Source organism: Ranitomeya imitator, chromosome 2 (genome assembly GCF_032444005.1).
Source record: "Ranitomeya imitator isolate aRanImi1 chromosome 2, aRanImi1.pri, whole genome shotgun sequence".
Classification (NCBI taxonomy): Eukaryota; Metazoa; Chordata; class Amphibia; order Anura; family Dendrobatidae; genus Ranitomeya; species Ranitomeya imitator.
Window position 1 is genome coordinate 162,336,331 of NC_091283.1, and position 21,147 is coordinate 162,357,477.

Sequence of the window (21,147 nt, forward strand, 5' to 3'; positions counted from 1 at the left end):
AAGCGGGACTTAAGTTCTCCCGTCAGGACCAACGTTGGGGGAGTGACTGGACAATTGCCCGGGGCCCCCGGCGTTTACAGCAGAAACTACATTGATTATAGCAGTTCTACATTATCCGTGTAGATTCCAATGTTGAGACTGCTGCAGGACCTGTGGTGACATCATGCTCATGTGACCATGATGTCACCACAGGTCCTATACTGTGCAGGAGTCTGGCACAGGGGTGGGCAATTAATTGTCCCGAGAGGCCACATGAGACCATGACTGTTGTGGAGGGCCGAACCAATTGGCTGAAATAAATTAAGCTGAATGTTAGTATCAACATATTAATAATATAATAATTATAATTAACATTATTTATATCACTCAGTATTGAGCAGAATTAAGTATGCTAAGATTACCCTATATACCGTTTGAACCTGAATACAGACCCTTCTATATATCGTATGAGGCCCACACAGCCCCCCCCATGTCCAGCATATGAGGCCCACACAGCCCCCCCCATGTCCAGCATGAGGCCCACACAGCCCCCCCATGTCCAGCATATTGGGCCCACACAGCCTCCCCATGTCTTGCATATGAGGTCCACACAGCCTCCCCATGTCCAGCATATGAGGCCCACACAGCCTCCCCATGTCCTGCATATGAGGCCCACACAGCCTCCCCATGTCCTGCATATGAGGCCCACACAGCCCCCCCATGTCCTGCATATGAGGCCCACACAGCCCCCCCATGTCCTGCATATGAGGCCCACACAGCCCCCCCCATGTCCAGCATATGAAGCCCACACAGCCTCCCCATGTCCAGCATATGAGGCCCACACAGCCTCCCCATGTCCTGCATATGAGGCCCACACAGCCTCCCCATGTCCTGCATATGAGGCCCACACAGCCTCCCCATGTCCTGCATATGAGGCCCACACAGCCCCCCCATGTCCAGCATATGAGGCCCACACAGCCGCCACATGTCCAGCATATGAGGCCCACACAGCCCCCCCCCATGTCCAGCATATGAGGCCCACACAGCCCCCCCCATGTCCAGCATATGAGGCCCACACAGCCCCCCCCCATGTCCAGCATATGAGGCCCACACAGCCCCCCCATGTCCAGCATATGAGGCCCACACAGCCTCCCCATGTCCTGCATATGAGGCCCACACAGCCCCCCCCATGTCCAGCATATGAGGCCCACACAGCCTCCCCATGTCCTGCATATGAGGCCCACACAGCCTCCCCATGTCCTGCATATGAGGCCCACACAGCCTCCCCATGTCCTGCATATGAGGCCCACACAGCCCCCCCATGTCCAGCATATGAGGCCCTCACAGCCCCCCCATGTCCAGCATATGAGGCCCACACAGCCTCCCCATGTCCTGCATATGAGGCCCACACAGCCCCCCCATGTCCAGCATATGAGGCCCACACAGCCTCCCCATGTCCTGCATATGAGGCCCACACAGCCTCCCCATGTCCTGCATATGAGGCCCACACAGCCTCCCCATGTCCTGCATATGAGGCCCACACAGCCTCCCCATGTCCAGCATATGAGGCCCACACAGCCTCCCCATGTCCTGCATATGAGGCCCACACAGCCTCCCCATGTCCTGCATATGAGGCCCACACAGCCTCCCCATGTCCTGCATATGAGGCCCACACAGCCTCCCCATGTCCAGCATATGAGGCCCACACAGCCTCCCCATGTCCTGCATATGAGGCCCACACAGCCCCCCCATGTCCAGCATATGAGGCCCACACAGCCTCCCCATGTCCAGCATATGAGGCCCACACAGCCGCCACATGTCCAGCATATGAGGCCCACACAGCCCCCCCCCATGTCCAGCATATGAGGCCCACACAGCCCCCCCCATGTCCAGCATATGAGGCCCACACAGCCCCCCCCCATGTCCAGCATATGAGGCCCACACAGCCCCCCCATGTCCAGCATATGAGGCCCACACAGCCTCCCCATGTCCTGCATATGAGGCCCACACAGCCCCCCCCATGTCCAGCATATGAGGCCCACACAGCCTCCCCATGTCCTGCATATGAGGCCCACACAGCCTCCCCATGTCCTGCATATGAGGCCCACACAGCCTCCCCATGTCCTGCATATGAGGCCCACACAGCCCCCCCATGTCCAGCATATGAGGCCCTCACAGCCCCCCCATGTCCAGCATATGAGGCCCACACAGCCTCCCCATGTCCTGCATATGAGGCCCACACAGCCCCCCCATGTCCAGCATATGAGGCCCACACAGCCTCCCCATGTCCTGCATATGAGGCCCACACAGCCTCCCCATGTCCTGCATATGAGGCCCACACAGCCTCCCCATGTCCTGCATATGAGGCCCACACAGCCTCCCCATGTCCAGCATATGAGGCCCACACAGCCTCCCCATGTCCTGCATATGAGGCCCACACAGCCCCCCCATGTCCAGCATATGAGGCCCACACAGCCTCCCCATGTCCTGCATATGAGGCCCACACAGCCTCCCCATGTCCTGCATATGAGGCCCACACAGCCTCCCCATGTCCTGCATATGAGGCCCACACAGCCTCCCCATGTCCAGCATATGAGGCCCACACAGCCTCCCCATGTCCTGCATATGAGGCCCACACAGCCCCCCCATGTCCAGCATATGAGGCCCACACAGCCTCCCCATGTCCTGCATATGAGGCCCACACAGCCTCCCCATGTCCTGCATATGAGGCCCACACAGCCTCCCCATGTCCAGCATATGAGGCCCACACAGCCTCCCCATGTCCTGCATATGAGGCCCACACAGCCCCCCCATGTCCAGCATATGAGGCCCACACAGCCCCCCCATGTCCAGCATATGAGGCCCACACAGCCCCCCCATGTCCTGCATATGAGGCCCACACAGCCTCCCCATGTCCTGCATATGAGGCCCACACAGCCTCCCCATGTCCTGCATATGAGGCCCACACAGCCTCCCCATGTCCTGCATATGAGGCCCACACAGCCTCCCCATGTCCTGCATATGAGGCCCACACAGCCTCCCCATGTCCTGCATATGAGGCCCACACAGCCCCCCCCATGTCCTGCATATGAGGCCCACACAGCCCCCCCCCCCCATGTCCTGCATATGAGGCCCACACAGCCTCCCCATGTCCTGCATATGAGGCCCACACAGCCCCCCCCATGTCCTGCATATGAGGCCCACACAGCCCCCCCATGTCCTGCATATGAGGCCCACACAGCCCCCCCCCCCCATGTCCTGCATATGAGGCCCACACAGCCCCCCCATGTCCTGCATATGAGGCCCACACAGCCCCCCCCATGTCCTGCATATGAGGCCCACACAGCCCCCCCCCCCCATGTCCTGCATATGAGGCCCACACAGCCCCCCCATGTCCTGCATATGAGGCCCACACAGCCTCCCCATGTCCTGCATATGAGGCCCACACAGCCTCCCCATGTCCTGCATATGAGGCCCACACAGCCCCCCCCATGTCCTGCATATGAGGCCCACACAGCCCCCCCCCCCCCCATGTCCTGCATATGAGGCCCACACAGCCTCCCCATGTCCTGCATATGAGGCCCACACAGCCTCCCCATGTCCTGCATATGAGGCCCTCACAGCCCCCCCATGTCCTGCATATGAGGCCCTCACAGCCCCCCCATGTCCTGCATATGAGGCCCTCACAGCCCCCCCATGTCCAGCATATGAGGCCCACACAGCCTCCCCATGTCCAGCATATGAGGCCCACACAGCCTCCCCATGTCCAGCATATGAGGCCCACACAGCCCCCCCATGTCCAGCATATGAGGCCCACACATCCTCCTCATGTCCACAGTAAGACCCCCATAACCTCCCCATGTGCAGCCAAACTTCCCATACACATAAATAACTAAAAAAAAACAATCACCACATACTTGCCTCGGTCCTGTTCCCCGGCGCTGTGCTTCTGTTCCTGTCTCCGGTGCGCTGACGCGATGAAATGACGTGATGGCGTCAGCTGTTTCACTCGTGGATTGGTGGAGGAAGTGACCAGAGGCCGCCCCTCCACCAATGCAGTCAGCGTGGATATAGACAGCGCGGGCCACTGTTTTCAGCCCCTCATCTGTCAGTCAGAGGGCCGGATGTGGCCCGCGGGTCGCACTTTGCCCGGGTCTGGTGTAGATCTGAAGTAGAGGAGACAGACATGAAAGCATTCTATGATGTGTGTTGTTTCTTTCAATGGAGCCTGGAACAGGCTTAGCAAGGATTGTTGCTGTCATGCATGCAGCCGCTGCTCCATTTACCTCTTCCTGGCCATAGTCTTATTACCAGGAGGAACTAGGGGAGGACACAGAACATCCCTGTCATGCAGATTGGTCGGGGTCCTAGTGGTGGCTTTCACACGGACTTATTTAGTGTGGAGGAGATGATTTTTGTAGACTAGAATGCCTCTTCAGAGGGGTATTATCATGGTTATTTTATTTCAGAACCTGCGCCACCCTCTGTCCATGGGTTGTCTGGTACTGTGCCTCTACCCCATAAAAATAAATGGAGCTGCAGTAACACGGACAACCCATAGTCAGGAGTGGCAGCAGTGTTTTTATCATTCTAGACAACCCCTTTAAGTCCAGTTCTATGAGATGACCCCCATCGTGCTTGTCGCAGCTCACTTTGGTGATTGTAGTTTTTTCTTCCCAGGAGCGGACTGTGCAAGCTTTGGTCAATTCCAGACTGCCAACCTGTACGGACCTTAAGAGGTAACTAGAGAGGGGAGCTGATAATTGTGGGGGGCACGTAGTGATCTCTAGCTGCATCATGATGGGACTTGTAGTTTTTCACAGGGTTGGCGATTTTCCCTTTTCATTTTTTTCCTTCTTCTAAAGGTCAAAGCCTTTTCAGTTTTCCATCCACATAACCGTATGAGGTCTTAGTTTTTGCGGGACGAGTTGTACTTTTAAGTGACACCATTTATTTTATCATGTGATGCACGAGAAAGCAGGGCAAAAATTCCAAGTGGGTTGAAATTGGAAAAAAAAAGTGCAATGTGTCATATGTGTTTTATTTACCGTGTTCGCTATATGGCGAAGTGACCTGGCAATGAGATTCTCCGGGTCCGTGTGATTACACAGATGCCAAACACGTATAGTTTGGGGGGTTTTAAGTGGTGAAAAAAAATTTGGAAAGGTGTTAAACTTTGCTTGTGTTAAACTTTGCTTTTGTCCCCACTTTCCGGGGCCCATAACACTGTCAATTTTCGGGTTATTGGGCTGTTTGAGAGCTTATTTGTTTTTGCAGCCTGAGCTGCCGTTTCTACTGATACCATTTTGGGGTTACATAAAATGTTTTGATCGCATTTTAGTGCAATGTTCCAGTGGCCAAAAAAACACAATTTTTCTTTTGTTGTTACGCTGATTATCGATTGGATTAACTTATTTTATTTTTTGATCAGACTTTTACAAACGCAGCAATACCAAATGTGTATTTTTTATTTATTTTCCTCTTGTATGTCAACAGTTGTGAATGGGTTAAGGAGACATTTGTTTGGTTAATACAATGTTTTGGGTTTTTTTTTCTTTCTCCAGGACACAACACAAATGTAGGCGCCATTGTGTTTCACCCCAAGTCCACGCTGTCGCTGGATGAGAAGGATGTGAATCTGGCCTCCTGCGCTGCGGATGGTTCTGTCAAATTGTGGAACTTGGAAAGGTGATAAAACAGCCTGTCCACACAGCGTGCAGCTTGGGAGACCCTGGGATTACCGCCTGTCATGGGGTCAGCATGTGCGGTTCCTGGTGCAAAACTGTCCGAGAGTTCAGATCGATCATTGTGCATCCAGAACCGCATCCTGTATCCACGCGCTCCCATGTTTTCTTCACTTCTGTCTCCCCAGGGGCTCTTGTAGTGCTGTCATCTACCATGGGTATAGCTCCTGCCTCTGGGAATTATCTACTATCATCTCTTTTCCAAGACACGAACATGATTTCACCAAAGTGCAGCCCCAAATATCTGCCTCCTATTGTGCAGGCGTGCCGGACACACAGCGATGTCACTGTGCTGGTATTCGCTGAGGTTTTGGAGCAGAAACTCTACAAATCCTTCTAAGAAAAAAATTCAAAGTTTCTGCTCCGAAAACTTAGCAAAAGGACACAGTCTTGGGGACCTGCCTATTCATGTGCTATTTTTCTGCACACTTCTCATGTATTTTCCAGGCGAGGTTCTGCCATATCAACCTTGTGACCTCTGTAGAACCGGCTCTTCTCCTGCGCTGTCCTTGTCTGCCTCCACTATACATACACAATGCATCAGCACACTGCGACTAGTGAATACACAAACGCCAATATTGCTGCTAAAAGTTAAAAATGTAAAGTACTTGGTTTGCATTTTTTGATCAGAGTGCAAAAGCCATCCGACCACGTCAAGGAGACCTTTTAATATGGACGGACCGTAAACACTAAATGTCTTACCTCTCTCTGTGCCAGAACAGTCTTATGTGAATGGGGAGTGGAAAGGAAACCAGGCATAGCTCACAATTAAAACCTTATGTGGGAAAGATGGGTGGACATGGGTGCTGAGCCCTGGAGGAGGCCAACCTTCTCACCATGCGTTTCCTGTAGATCTTATGAAGCAGGATCTTTTCTGCTGCCCCGAGACTCCTTAGGACAGGCTCATCCCCTGCACTGTCCTTGTGTACCTCCTCCCTATAGGGCAGGAAAGAGCAGGCTGTTCTCCTGTGGCCCCCTAAAGAGCAGGCTGTTCTCCTGTGGCGCCATAAAGAGCAGGCTGTTCTCCTGTGGCGCCATAAAGAGCAGGCTGTTCTCCTGTGGCGCCATAAAGAGCAGGCTGTTCTCCTGTGCCCCCCTAAAGAGCAGGCTGTTCTCCTGTGGCCCCCTAAAGAGCAGGCTGTTCTCCTGTGGCCCCCTAAAGAGCAGGCTGTTCTCCTGTGGCCCCCTAAAGAGCAGGCTGTTCTCCTGTGGCCCCCTAAAGAGCAGGCTGTTCTCCTGTGGCCCCTTAAAGAGCAGGCTGTTCTCCTGTGGCCCCTTAAAGAGCAGGCTGTTCTCCTGTGGCCCCCTAAAGAGCAGGCTGTTCTCCTGTGGCCCCCTAAAGAGCAGGCTGTTCTCCTGTGGACCCCTAAAGAGCAGGCTGTTCTCCTGTTGCCCCCTAAAGAGCAGGCTGTTCTCCTGTGGCCCCTATAGTGCATTTTCTTTCCCCTACCCCACGTGTCTCCTGTAAACTGTTTTCCGCGGATTCTTCTCCTCCATTGTCCTTGCAATCCCATAGAACTTTCGCTGCCTGAGCCTCCTGTGACCCCTTTATCTGTGTTATACATTCCTTGCAGTTAACCCCCTAGACAATATTGTACCTGTCCAACTGTATAGATTGCAGGGGCCCCTCAGGACATAGAAGGGTTAACTTCCTGGGCCCCATGGTCATTGTGGAGCTCACCTGGCTTCTCATCCGAGCAATGAACACAATAATAGGGGGGCTTATATTTTCGAATAGCTTATGGGTGAGAGCAGCAGGCGATCTGATAAGCGGCTTTACTTTGCCTCCTTCCTGAAGAGCAGCGAGCGTGGCTTGTGTAATATGGCTGGCGGCCCCTGCTCTCATTACTCGGTGATTAGCGGCATGATGAGTATTTATCTTGCTGTTCCTCATTAAGTCGTACTACTTCAGTCTCTGAAGAGGTAATTAATGCCGATTCTGGGGACGGGAGCCGTCGTCGTGGTGAATGATCCCTGCGGGGAATACATATCACACTTTACCTGAGGACTTTGCAGTTGTGTGATCCCCCACCACTCATGTCCCACAGAGAGATGTGGGAATCGAGCGCACAGCGGCTCTGGGGGTGACCCGCGGTATCACTTGGCTGACCCTATAGATAAGTAGATCCGTTATGTGGTTAGTTTGGATCTGCAGATTTTAACTCTAAACTGTTCCGACAACCTGCTCTGAAATTTTATTATTTTGTGATGTTGTCGGGGCTCCACCAGGGAGAGCACACTGCATAATGAGTATACATTGCCATAGTAGTACAGTGAGCTCCCCCTAGTGGTGACACTGGGGAGTTACAATGTTATAATTTTTTATGCAGGAGATTTGGAGCTTTCTATTAGCAAAATAGAGCACCAACTGCAGTATGCGGTGTGCAAGGTGCGATGCCCCTTATAATATCAATTACAGCCCCTGGCAATCACATACTGACTTTTATAGAAATACCAGCTCTCATGATGGATCCAGTAATCATTTTGTCTCTTCCTGCAGCGATGAACCGGTTGCAGATATTGAGGGACACACAGTGAGGGTGGCGCGAGTGACATGGCATCCATCTGGGCGGTTTTTGGGCACCACATGGTATGTACAATTTGCCTGCGGCCCTGTAAGGCGGCAGTATTTTATTCTTTAACCCTTTGCTATCTCTTTAGTTACGACAAGTCCTGGCGCTTGTGGGACTTGGAAGCGCAGGAGGAAATTCTGCATCAGGAGGGTCACAGTAAAGGGGTGTACGACCTCTCCTTCCACCTGGACGGCTCCCTGGCTGGCACTGGGTAAGGAGCAATGAGAATATTATCGCTACTGTTAAGGGTGGGGTCTTTACTTATGTTTACGGGGTCTGCTGGGAGTTGTAGTTTCTCAACAGCTCGAGAACTACTTACAATCATGACTGCTTTATTGTGGTCCGCAACCTGCAGCTCTCCAGCTTTGTAAAACTACAGCTCCCAGCAGACCCGTCCTGCGTAGAGGATGATGCAGGCATTAGTGGAAGTTCTGCCATTTGTACTTTTATATGGTTTTATTTTTCTTTCTCTCCATTCTCATCCAATATAGAGGTCTGGACGCCTTTGGGCGAGTGTGGGATCTGCGGACCGGCCGCTGTATTATGTTCCTAGAAGGGCACCTGAAAGAAATCTACAGCATTAACTTTTCTCCTAATGGGTATGATGATGGGAATTGTCAGCGGATGATGGGTGTAGATCGAGTCAATTCCTTTTATCTGGACTTGCTGCATGGTGGACATCACCGTATAAAAACATGAAATCTGATGCTATTATTGGCCACATAATTGATTCTTTCTGCTCAATCTTGAGGTTCCAGATTATCAGATGGTGGATTAAAGGAATTCATTGTATGCACATTATTCATCCAGACAAGATGGTTACTGGTGCCTCTTCATGTTTTCCTCTTTTCTGTGTCAGGTTTCATATTGCTACCGGCAGTGGGGACAACACCTGTAAAGTTTGGGACCTTCGGCAGCGGCGCTGCATCTACACCATCCCGGCTCACCAGAACCTGGTCAGCGCCGTGCGGTTCCAGCGTAAGTTCATGGGATTATTTATTACAGCAGACAAGATGATGACATGTGGCCGTAGTTTGCAGTGCTGAGGTTACATACATACCCTTAGCATTGCAAAAATACAACACCAGTCATGCCCTGCTAACCCCAAAGCAATGCACGGTTGGAAAATCATCAGTGTGCTCATCTCTACGCTACATTTGTATGGGGGCAGAATGGTGCAGCTGATAAATGAGTCCTGTTCTGCAACATCTACTAGGTATTCCTGGCCAAGATGTGGTGTCAGTTCACATAAGGCACATACCCTGTACCCACCTCTACTATAGATGACACTAGACTACATGACATTGTAAGCCAGGCCCAAGTTTCGGCCATGTTCAGCCCACAGATGTTACATAACAGGGTAAGTTTGTGGGTTATCTGCACAGACACAGAGGTAAATGATGACATTGCAGCCACCACTAGGGGGAGCCACGTGTTAACTCCAGTGTGTGTGCACAGGCTCCCTCTAGTGGTGATTGTAGGTGTCCAGAATTATTAGGTAACATTGTGACCCACAGGTTCTGTTGTCTCTTTAAATACATAACACCTCCTTCTATTCCAGCCACAAATGGGCAATACTTGCTGACCGGCGCTTATGACAACACCGCTAAAGTCTGGACGCACCCGCTGTGGTCTCCTCTAAAGACGCTTGCCGGTCACGAGGGGAAAGTGATGGGTGTGGACATATCCTCAGACGGAGAACTCATAGCCACCTGCTCCTACGACAGAACTTTTAAGCTTTGGATGGTGGAATAAAATTGAGTTAAACCAATGAACATTGACCCAGCTTCTGACATGCTGGTATTTTAGTTCTGGAACAACTAGCATGAGACGGGTTGCAGTATAGGAAGTGAAATGTCTACTCTTATGTATATATTTTTTTATGCTTCTAAAATAAATGTTTATTACATAGCAGTGGATTGATCTGTCTCTGCCTGGTAGCAGTCTGTGTATAATGGTAAGAAAAACATAGCTGCCAAAGACGGCACAACATCGGGCTGCAGGTTGAGACTCAGATTGAAGCTCAGGCCAATCTCTTTGAATTCAGACCGTGGACATTGAGTGAAGACATTTATAATTTATATGAGGTTGTCGCTGAGGTCCCTGCACTGAAGGCTCTAGAGTCTTACTGGCATAATCATCTAATATATGATGATTAAACCCATAAAAGAATTCCACTTCGTATTAGTCTCCACCCTGTATGAACCTACCAGCAGAACTTTGAATGCAGCTCCAGCTGTGACTGGAGTACAAGATACAGCAATTATTGTCTCACAATCCTATGTTCATTTAAAATGGGGAATCCTATTAAGAAGTTTGGATTTTACACCTTATTCGGTTTATTAAGAAACACTGTCTTGACATTAGGCCGCATCCTGTATAATGGTATACGTATAGTACAGATCTTCCTGCATCGTCTTCCAAGACCACTGTTCGTAGATCCCAATGGCGTCACCCCGGTCCCCACAGTAGCTTGCGAGTCCAGAAAATGGAAAAGATCAGTAGCATACTGACCACCAGCATAGTCATCATCATGTAGGAGAACAAGCGGAACTGAGGGTTCCGGAGACACTCCCAGGAGGAGTCCTCAGAGGGAATAGTGGACGGGGGAGTCTGTACCTGAGTTTGTTGAGCACCGTACAAGGACCCCGTGTCCTGGGCGACATTAAGAGTATAGACTGAGGAGGGACGCTGGAAGAAGTTCAGTCTCCGGGTGTCTTGGGCAGAAAGTCCATGTTTCTCTGGCTCCAGTTTGAGATGGCCGAGGATGACTGTGTTGGTGGGAAGATCTGTGATCACCTGGTCCAGGTGTAGCATAGTGGTATGGCGGCACAGCGGGCAGTGTAGGCGGTTCCTCACCTGGGTGGTGAAGCTCAGGTGGGCCAGGCACTCCATGCAGAAGGTGTGGTGGCAGCTCAGCAGTTTGGGGGTGCGGAACGTGTTGTTGTACGGATTCCAGCACACGGGACACTCGCACTCCGGATCGAGCTTGGAAGCGTCCGCCATGTTTATCGCTCATTTAAAGCCGGTTACAGTCCAGGATGTTGATCAATTAGATTCTAGAAGAGAAACATAGAAAATGTTGTAAAGAAGCACGAGGAGACAACGGCGCCTCCCTGGGGCAGACGTCACCGCCCTTCATAGATCCTGTTTACTTACAACCCCCCAAAATCACCATGAACTCTGACCGCACTAAAGTCTCTATCACTGTGTCTACAGAACTTTGCCCCGGCGTTCTGCGGTCACTAGCTGCGGCCATCTGCTCAGGAAGCGCGGGAACGTTGTACCTGTAAACACGGGGAGCGCTCTCATAGGGCTCACATCATACACAGCAGGGAACAAGATGGAGGACCCCAGAGAGAGACATGTGGGGAACAGTAAAAATATGTATCGCCACAGGATAGCGGTGACACGAGGAGAGGGGTGGGCACTTATGGTGGCAACGCTTTGGGGGACATGATGGGTAGAGGGATATAGAACAAAGGCAACAATCCGGGAGCAGACATGATGGCGGCAACACGACGACACTTGGGAGGGGACAGGACAACAATATTTCCAACATTTGGGGGATAGAGCAGTGACAGTATGACTTGTATGGTTCTAGATTAAAAAAAAAAAAGTTTGAGCATTACATTGGGGAGTGTTGGTTGATCACAGAGCCCCCCATACCTGCCTCTACTGCGTATCCCCTTCACCTCTCCGTCTCAGGCTCTAGAATCCAGGACGACTGTGAATCCGGATCTGAGCCCTGAGGCAGCAGGATGTGTCCCTGTCCCGGGGATCAAGATAAACAGTCGCTTCTGTGTACAGGTGACGAAATATCTAATACCCTTAGTACATTACTGTCATCCCCCCATATATCAGTGAGATGGACCCTCATGTTTCACTGTTGTTGTCCTTCCATATATCAGTGATGTGGACCCTCGCATTTCAGTGTTGTCCCCCCATATATCAGTGAGATGGACCCCCGTATATCAGTGACGTTTACCTTCATATGTCACAGTTGTCCCCTTATAAGTGACGTGGTCCCTCACTGTCGTCCCCCTCCCCATATAAGTGGCTTGGCCCCTTGTATGCCACCGTCACCCCCTCATATCAGTAACACGGACCCTCGTACATAGTGGTCGGCTCAGATTCACACAGATGACAGATCATTTTGAGGAGTGACGGTGTTGTCAATTTGTGCAGGTAACATACAGCTATTGTTCTATGTTATCAGACATCTAGTGTGCGCAGGAAGGCATCGGCCTCTATGTCTCTATATGCCTACTGCTCCCATGTGCACACAGCGCTCGTCTCGGGTTGTGGAGTCAGATCCGACAGTTTGGTAGAGGCTGAAATCACTTATGGGTGTAAATGGCTGATAACAGAAGGCAACAGAGTGCAACTTCCCTACTATTAGGGTACAGACATGTAGCAGCCTTTCTCACTGCTGATAACAGGGGACAATAGCTTGCATTCATCTGTCCTGTCAGTCTCTCCATAACTAGAATGGCTAATAACGGAACAATTGATGCCATTCATCAGTCCTGATCTGATCGCACAAGGACACGGATCTGTAAGCGAAGATTTACCATGTGGGTCCTCCATACTACAAACCACGGTAAAGGGGCGCAATCATTTGGTGGAGGTTTCTGCTGCTCCACCAGCAATGACTTCCATCATCAACTACCCACAATGAGCAGACACTTACCGGGAGCAGGCAGGGCGGCCGTCATGTCTGCGGGATCTCAGCCCTCAGGAAACCTCACATGGAGCAATGAATGCAGTCACCCCGAGGATACACTGTGCACTGGGGACCTGGAATGTTGTATGTCAGGCAGGCAAAGGGTTAAATTAAGAGCTGCCAAGCCCAGGATCTGAAGGAGGCAGAAGAGAGGAGACTCGGAGGAGAGGAGAGGCAAAGTCTGACACATTGTGCAGCTAACAGGTGAGCACTGATCAGGAGGCGGAGCAAAGGGATAGCGGTCATATTGTGGGCAGTATCTAATCCTATCCTATGTGATACTGGCTGCTGAGCTGTGTATCTAATCCTACCCTGTGTGATACTGGCTGCTGAGCTGTGTATCTAATCCTATCCTGTGTGATACTGGCTGCTGAGCCGTGTATCTAATCCTATCCTGTGTGATACTGGCTGCTGAGCTGTGTATCTAATCCTATCCTGTGGGATACCATCTGCTGAGCCGTGTATCTAATCCTATCCTGTGTGATACTGTCTGCTGAGCTGTGTATCTAATCCTATCCTGTGGGATACCATCTGCTGAGCCGTGTATCTAATCCTATCCTGTGTGATACCGTCTGCTGAGCTGTGTATCTAATCCTATCCTGTGTGATCCTGTCTGCTAAACTGTGTATCTAATCCTATCCTGTGTGATCCTGTCTGCTGAGCTGTGTATCTAATCCTATCCTGTGTGATACTGTCTGCTGAGCTGTGTATCTAATCCTATCCTGTGTGATACTGTCCGCTGAGCCGTGTATCTAATCCCATCATGTGTGATACCGTCTGCTGAGCCGTGTATCTAATCCTATCCTGTGTGATACCGTCTGCTAAACTGTGTATCTAATCCCATCATGTGTGATTCCGTGCTACTGACCTGTGCAGAGTTCATCCACTTTTGTGTAACACAATCCATGAACCTATAGACTGTTACCATGGAGACACATAGATCTGCGTAGGAGCTGTAGACACAAAACAGCAGATTTTTAAAGATAATTTTCATTTCAAATGCATGAGGCGAAATAAGAGATGGTCACAAAGGAGGAAATTCCTCACCGTGTGTATGAGCGTCCGATGCGGCAGATGTCGCTGGCACTTGGACACGATGATGACGACTCTGTGGGCAAAAAGAAGTGACTGTCAATGAGAGACCATGCATAGAAAGACACTAATAAATGGTGGCCCCCTCCATGGCCCCGGCTCTCGCGGACTTCCTGCTCCGATAATGCCATATAATACTCTCTGTGTTTGGAGGTCAGTAAATATTACTCAGGTAAACACGCCGGGAATCCACGTCTGAACGCGCCTCAAACATCAGCTCATTACTGCCGCCTTCTAGTCACAAGTCATAAAGGCAAAGATCAGCGGCGTCTATGGAGGCGATAGGACTAGACGCTGCGCTGTCTCCACCTGCTGGACACAAACTGAACTGCATGGAAATAGTTAAATCAGTCATTGAACCAAAAGATGGAGGCATTATATAGTATGTATAATGACCCTTTAACTCAGGGCACAGGGACAAGAATGAGAAAAAAGAGCAACAATGTCCTTATTTTTAAAAAATATATAGTGTGCTCAAGGAAGGGCCTTGTGGTCCTGATTAATTGAACTGGGAATCAGAGCACCACAAAAGAAAATGAGACAGTAGGTCTTGCTGCAGTGTTAATTTATTTGATCCAGCAAGGAGTTAAAAACAGATATGGTCCAACGTTTCGACCGAGAGCGGTCTATGTCAACGAGATCTGTATATAGCAAGAGCCGGGAACAACGAAATGCGGCAGGGTTTGAGACCCTGACACTCGGGGCACAGGGTAACGACCGACACTCAGGGCACAGGATCATGATGCTGACACTCAGGGCACAGGGTAACGACCCTGACACTCGGGGCACAGGATCATGATGCTGACACTCAGGGCACAGGGTAACGACCCTGACACTCGGGGCACAGGAGCATGATGCTGACACTCAGGGCACAGGGTAACGATCCTGACACTCGGGGCACAGGATCATGATGCTGACACTCAGGGCACAGGGTAACGATCCTGACACTCGGGGCACAGGGTCATGATGCTGACACTCATGGCACAGGGTAACGATCCTGACACTCGGGGCACAGGATCATGATGCTGACACTCATGGCACAGGGTAACGATCCTGACACTCGGGGCACAGGATCATGATGCTGACACTCAGGGCACAGGGTAACGATCCTGACACTCGGGGCACAGGATCATGATGCTGACACTCAGGGCACAGGGTAACGATCCTGACACTCGGGGCACAGGATCATGATGCTGACACTCAGGGCACAGGGTAACGATCCTGACACTCGGGGCACAGGATCATGATGCTGACACTCAGGGCACAGGGTAACGATCCTGACACTCGGGGCACAGGATCATGATGCTGACACTCAGGGCACAGGGTAACGATCCTGACACTCGGGGCACAGGATCATGATGCTGACACTCAGGGCACAGGGTAACGATCCTGACACTCGGGGCACAGGATCATGATGCTGACACTCAGGGCACAGGGTAACGATCCTGACACTCGGGGCACAGGATCATGATGCTGACACTCAGGGCACAGGGTAACGATCCTGACACTCGGGGCACAGGATCATGATGCTGACACTCAGGGCACAGGGTAACGATCCTGACACTCGGGGCACAGGATCATGATGCTGACACTCAGGGCACAGGGTAACGATCCTGACACTCGGGGCACAGGATCATGATGCTGACACTCAGGGCACAGGGTAACGATCCTGACACTCGGGGCACAGGATCATGATGCTGACACTCAGGGCACAGGGTAACGATCCTGACACTCGGGGCACAGGATCATGATGCTGACACTCAGGGCACAGGGTAACGATCCTGACACTCGGGGCACAGGATCATGATGCTGACACTCAGGGCACAGGGTAACGATCCTGACACTCGGGGCACAGGATCATGATGAGGGCACAGGGTAAGGACTCGGAGTTCAGAACGATGTGAGGTACGATCCCTCGTTCTTGGGTATCGATTCTGTGTCGTTATATTTGCTTTGCGATTTCCCTTACAAATCATATGTACTCAGTGACTGGGGGGGTAGTTATGTGTACCCCCTTAAATTAGAGGGATCTGTCCTCTGACACAAGGTTTCCATTTGCATTCATGTAAATGAGTGCAGGGATCAGACAATGAGGAGTTGTGCAGAACCGGGTGCGACTTGCGGTGTCATTGTCCCGAAGTAACGTGATCCTGTGTGAGTTGATGAAGCCAAGCCAACATAGTGAGTAAATATAGTTACCAGGCACGGTGTGAACACAGACCGGACGAGCCAGTACCCGAGCCCTGGACATTCTCCTGCGGGACGGCTCCCATCACCACAGTCCCATGCTGTGGAGGAACGTCCAAGGAACCTTCATCAGGACATCCATGACTTGGCAGAACGTCGATCTTTTGGGCTGAAGATGAGCAAGAAGCTGCAAGGACCAGGTTTTCTGAAGTCTTGTCCTATAAAACCTTGGTGAACTACCTCTTGCCATTGGCCATAGAGTCCTCCCATGGAGCTGGAGTATTCAGTGCCCGAGTGTCCGATTTGCTTTGCGACTTACGACAACGTCTTTAAGACCCCGCTGCTCCTGCCGTGCTCGCATACCTTCTGCATGGAGTGCCTGTCCAAGCTTTGCATCTTCCAGAAAGAGCTGGAGACATTCTGCTGCCCCATGTGCCGGGCCGTAGTCACCATCCCAACAGGGGGCATTCCAAAGCTGCCCCCCAATATGAACATTGCAGCTCGGTTCCCTCCTTGGATGGGTGAGCTTCAGAAAGTGTGGATGGAAGGGTCCAAACTGTGCTGGAAGAAAGGGTACGGCCACAACTACATCATGAGTACATCCAACACGCTGTCTTATTTTCCCCCAGGGCAGGAGCAGGATGTGGTCATCACTGTCCATCTCCTGGGTCCAACACAACCACGTATCTCCCAGCCCGGTGACCTGATGGTGGTCCCACGACAACCTCATTATCACCGCTGCAACCTCATGCTGAGGAACTACGGCTGCATCCTCTGGGTCTTCATCTGCTGCATCATTTTGCTGTTTTTCATGGTGTTTTTCCCTACATATCTGCGCCTTTAACAACATGACGGTCATCTTTCCTCCATCCGGAATCCTGAGGTGTCAGTGTCCATCCCTGGCGGACTCCATGAGAGACAGTTCCCAGGACTTCGTCCACCACCAAAGGCCGGGTCCCTTTCATTACCCATTTTGTTACCCTGCACACCCCCTTACAGTTACATATGGTATGGTCCAAGTTGGGAGAATCCTTTACTGGGTTTTATGGTCTCATATATCCATCTATATAGTTTGGTGTTTTTGGATACAACACGGTCAGGGGAAATGCAAGTAGAAAATCTTCAAAAATTTACCCAAACAGTAAAATATCAGACTATGACCTGCGGTCAGTTCTGCGTCTTTATCTAAAAGACGGGGAAAATCTCAGTGTGCACCAAATGCACAACGTAAGATGGATCGCACCAAAACAATGTCAGAAAACTCTCGTGGAATAAATTGTTTCATCTGAGCCATTTTTGTAGAACGTTTCTTCTGTGACTTCTGGACCATAACATGGTTACGCTGCAATGACCTAAACCAAACACCTCCGCACCTTAAAAGGATTGTTTCTTAAAAAAAACACCACCTTTGGCTGTCAGAGAGGGTACGGCAGCTTGGGAGGACCTTGCACCCTGAGCCTGAATCTATAGCGGCTCTATGGGTGCCATGTAATACTACATATCTCCTCTGGGGGGGGCTGCTGCTCCATAAGGTGACCAATCACAGCCCTGAGGAGTCTCCTATGAGTACCGCAATGAAGGGGCCACCAGTAAGGGTGAAGGAGCAAGTAGGGGCCCTGCACTAACATCACACCCGGGTGACCCTGTGACTAAACGATCACTACACAACTGAGCAGTCTCTCCTTCATAGTTTGTTTTTCTTCCAACAACTCGCTATATTTTGCCTTTTTTCTTATTCAGCATTTTCTATTGTGTTCAGTACCTACATTTTTAGCATTTTTTAATATTGCAAGTAGCAGCGATTCACTGATCGCTTGATGTAAAGTGTAATTCCTAAGAAAAAAAATTACCGTAAGTTATGAAATCTGGGGGTCTCACTGTTGTGACACTCAATACTCCCAAAAAATTGGGGCTCAGCAGCCCCAACCTAAATGCAGTGGGTTGGCAGACATAACCTCCACTACATTTATTGTCTGCGGGACTTCCGCAGAAATCCGAGAGCAGCACTTGGCAGTCCCATAGACAATGAATGGACGGAGCATGTGCACCTCGGGATGGGTCTGTGGAGCCTTGTTATCAAGCCAAGAGCTGGGGATTAATGGGTGGTCACAGCAGTCAGACCCTTCAGCGAACAACAAGTTATCCCCTTCTCCCATATTTTTTTTAATCCTTCAAAAATCAAATGAACTATGAATCGCATCAAATTGATTAAACATTTTAAAAAACGGTGATTCAAAATAAAAAAAAGATGTCTTGATTTTTAGGGAAGAGCCCTTTATAAAAAAAAAAAAAAAAAAAAAGCAACAACCGACCACTACACAACTCAACACACAAGACACATTGACACCTGAAATCGTAGAACCCATGTTCAAAAACTTCTATATACAGTATGTACTAGTTATAGATAGCTCTTGTAAGGCCACAAAGCTCATAAAATGCCAAACCGCAGCACAGACACATGGAAAAAGAGCATCACTGAAACAAACTCACACACAGTTTTGCATGTTTTACATTACCATACTATGTGGCTACATCATCAATAAATGCACATAAAATAAGGCGAGTGACAACCCTTCGGGAGCCCTAGAACTGCAGCCATATTGGTGGTCGCCCAGTTTTGCAGAAACCAGATTCATATGTACAAATATAAGTGAAGGTAGAATAGAAAATTGCTTTGCCAGGATAAATAGCGCCACCTCCGAGTTGTGGCTGGAATTGCAGTTCTTCTCAGTGAATGGGCTGATTTGCAATACCAGACACAACCTGATGACCGGTGTGGCGCCATTAATCCTGCACCATCCCTTTAAGTTTGCGGCCCCTACGCGGTCGGTGTGAAGTATTGCCGGCCTCTTGGTGACTGGTGGCAGATGTATAAGCGCAGGATACACAAACCCCTGATATCACCGGTGACCTGCATGTCTAATGAGGGCCCGTCCCACCGTCTCTCCAGTGACAGAATGTGTTTGATGGCTCCTTCCCCAATTGTTTGTGTTGCTATGTGATGAGGAAGGACGGAAGACCCAAGAATCACTCTTGGCGGAAGCCTGAATGAAACCCGAAGCCGACTGCCGGTTACCAAGAGAAGATACGTATATAGAAGGCTGCAGATCCAGAAGAAGCTTCCAAGGAAAACACACAGACAAGAAAGATGGAGAGAAGCTGAGAATGGAGAAGCCACGACAGGTGAGAAGACATCGCTTGCTTTGAGAGCCTAACCCAGGGGTGCGGAGGAGGTGATAGACATCCTTGTGTCTCCCCAGCTGAGTCCCATCCTGGACCATTCCAGTGTGGAGATGTGGAGATGACATGGCCACAGTCCCTTCTGATCCTGAAGAACACATTGGCAGCCTCCTCGAGTGTCCCATCTGCTACGTCCCCTATGATAACGTCTTCAAGACGCCGCTGATCCTTCCCTGCTCCCACACCTTCTGCATGGAGTGCCTGTCCAGACTCTGCCTATTCCATCATAAGTCTCAGGAGTTCCCATGCCCTTTTTGCCGAATCTTGGCTCAAATCCCTCCTGAAGGGGTCCCGAAAATGCAGCCTGACCTTGATGTCGTAGCCCACCTTCCACCCGAGATGCGGACTCTCCAAGATGTCTGGGCGGATGGGTGCAAACTGTGCTGGAGGAAAAAGAATGACTCGTCAGAAGGTAGAGGATCTGTGGTGACACTACACCTGCTGTCCTCCGGTGGGGAGCAGCGGCCCGCACCAGGAGGGCTCATCGTGGTGCAGCGGACGGGCTGCCGGGCCTTCTTCCAGAGCGTGTGGGGCATCGGGCTCACCATTCTCACTGTCGGCATCCTTCTGTTCGCCGTTCTGTTCTTGCCCATATATCTGAACCAAAAATGATACAAGGAATAAAGGACTGGGCCAGGTATGGATTTGGGGGGTCCCAGCTGCCAGACCTCCACATTGCAGACATTTATGACTCTTCTTACCATCTCCCTATAAGACAGTTTTGCATAATTCCATGCTATAAATTTGCATTTTTTGACCAATCTTTACATTTTGCGACTAAAATATGAAGTTTGTGTACAATCAGACAAGTAATCCTTTCCTTAAGGGGCGGCCTCTTAAAGCCGGTGGCTTGCTGTGCACAATCAGCTATTGGGAGCGACCAGGCATCTGAACTGGGGGCAGGGAAGGTCTGTATGGGTGGCTGAGAACCATTAATTCTAGGGATTGTGGTTCCAGTGGCTGGATCCCCACCGATACAATAGCGATAAGTAAATGGTAGACTGATCACCCATTTCTACAGGTTCCCGATAGTCCAATACATTTGTGCTATGCTGGATTAGCAGGATTGGCACAGCACGGTAGCTCTGATTAGTAACAGGATATAACCTCTTAACTGTGCCTATGCCTTCCGACTGTACCTAGCGCCCTGCTGACAGAGTCCTATACCCTCTACATTGTGCCCTTCCAACTGTACCTTGTGCCCTCTTGACCATGTCCTATACCCTCCAGACCGTGCCCTTCTGACTGTACCTCGGGCCCTCCTGACCATGCCCTCGAAAGTGCCCTTCTGACTGTACCTCGGGACCTCCTGATATACCGTCCCTCATGACTGTACCTCATGCCCTTTAGACCGTGCCCTTCCGACTGTACCTCATGCCCTGTGCCTCCCTGACCGCACCTTGTGCCCTTCCGACTGACCAGACCCTGAGCCTTCCTGACCGTATCTTGTTCCCTGTGCTCTCCTGACCGTACATTGTGCCGTTCTGACTGTAACTCGTGCCCTCCTGACCAGACCCTGTGTCTTCCTGACTGTACCCTCTACCCTTCCAACTGTACCTCGTGCCCTCCTGACCATACCCTGTACCTTACTGACTGTACCTAGTGC

General features: G+C 50.7%; 3 protein-coding genes across 6 annotated transcripts in view; 2 read left to right on the forward strand and 1 right to left on the reverse strand.

Moving 5' to 3' along the window:
• PRPF4 (pre-mRNA splicing tri-snRNP complex factor PRPF4) overlaps positions 1–10,210 on the forward strand; it is a 38,736-nt gene extending 28,526 nt beyond the window's left edge. The window contains exons 8-14 of the mRNA XM_069747721.1: positions 4,660–4,718; positions 5,544–5,667; positions 8,224–8,313; positions 8,385–8,507; positions 8,788–8,895; positions 9,156–9,274; positions 9,858–10,210. Coding sequence (XP_069603822.1) covers positions 4,660–4,718; positions 5,544–5,667; positions 8,224–8,313; positions 8,385–8,507; positions 8,788–8,895; positions 9,156–9,274; positions 9,858–10,051 — 817 coding nt within the window. The 3' untranslated portion in view covers positions 10,052–10,210. The remainder of the gene's footprint in view (positions 1–4,659; positions 4,719–5,543; positions 5,668–8,223; positions 8,314–8,384; positions 8,508–8,787; positions 8,896–9,155; positions 9,275–9,857) is intronic.
• A 401-nt stretch (positions 10,211–10,611) lies between these two features.
• Positions 10,612–14,451, reverse strand: RNF183 (ring finger protein 183). Of its 4 annotated transcripts, XM_069747726.1 has the most exons (5): positions 14,283–14,451; positions 14,070–14,130; positions 13,891–13,975; positions 12,990–13,096; positions 11,309–11,355 (listed from the first exon to the last, which is right to left on the reverse strand). In XM_069747726.1, the coding sequence occupies exons 1-4, from the start codon at positions 14,326–14,328 to the stop codon at positions 13,034–13,036; spliced, it is 255 nt and encodes an 84-aa protein (XP_069603827.1). In that variant the 5' UTR covers positions 14,329–14,451; the 3' UTR covers positions 11,309–11,355; positions 12,990–13,033. The 4 variants fall into 4 exon arrangements, with proteins under 4 accessions (XP_069603825.1, XP_069603824.1, XP_069603826.1 ...); XM_069747724.1 differs by having other exon boundaries at positions 10,612–11,355; positions 14,070–14,351; XM_069747723.1 differs by lacking the exons at positions 13,891–13,975; positions 14,070–14,130; positions 14,283–14,451 and having other exon boundaries at positions 10,612–11,355; positions 12,990–13,234.
• Positions 14,452–16,253: 1,802 nt separating this feature from the next.
• On the forward strand, positions 16,254–17,590 carry LOC138662280 (RING finger protein 223-like). Its single transcript, XM_069747707.1, has one exon. The coding sequence runs from the start codon at positions 16,570–16,572 to the stop codon at positions 17,143–17,145; it is 576 nt and encodes a 191-aa protein (XP_069603808.1). The 5' UTR covers positions 16,254–16,569; the 3' UTR covers positions 17,146–17,590.
• The last annotated feature ends 3,557 nt before the right edge of the window (positions 17,591–21,147 follow it).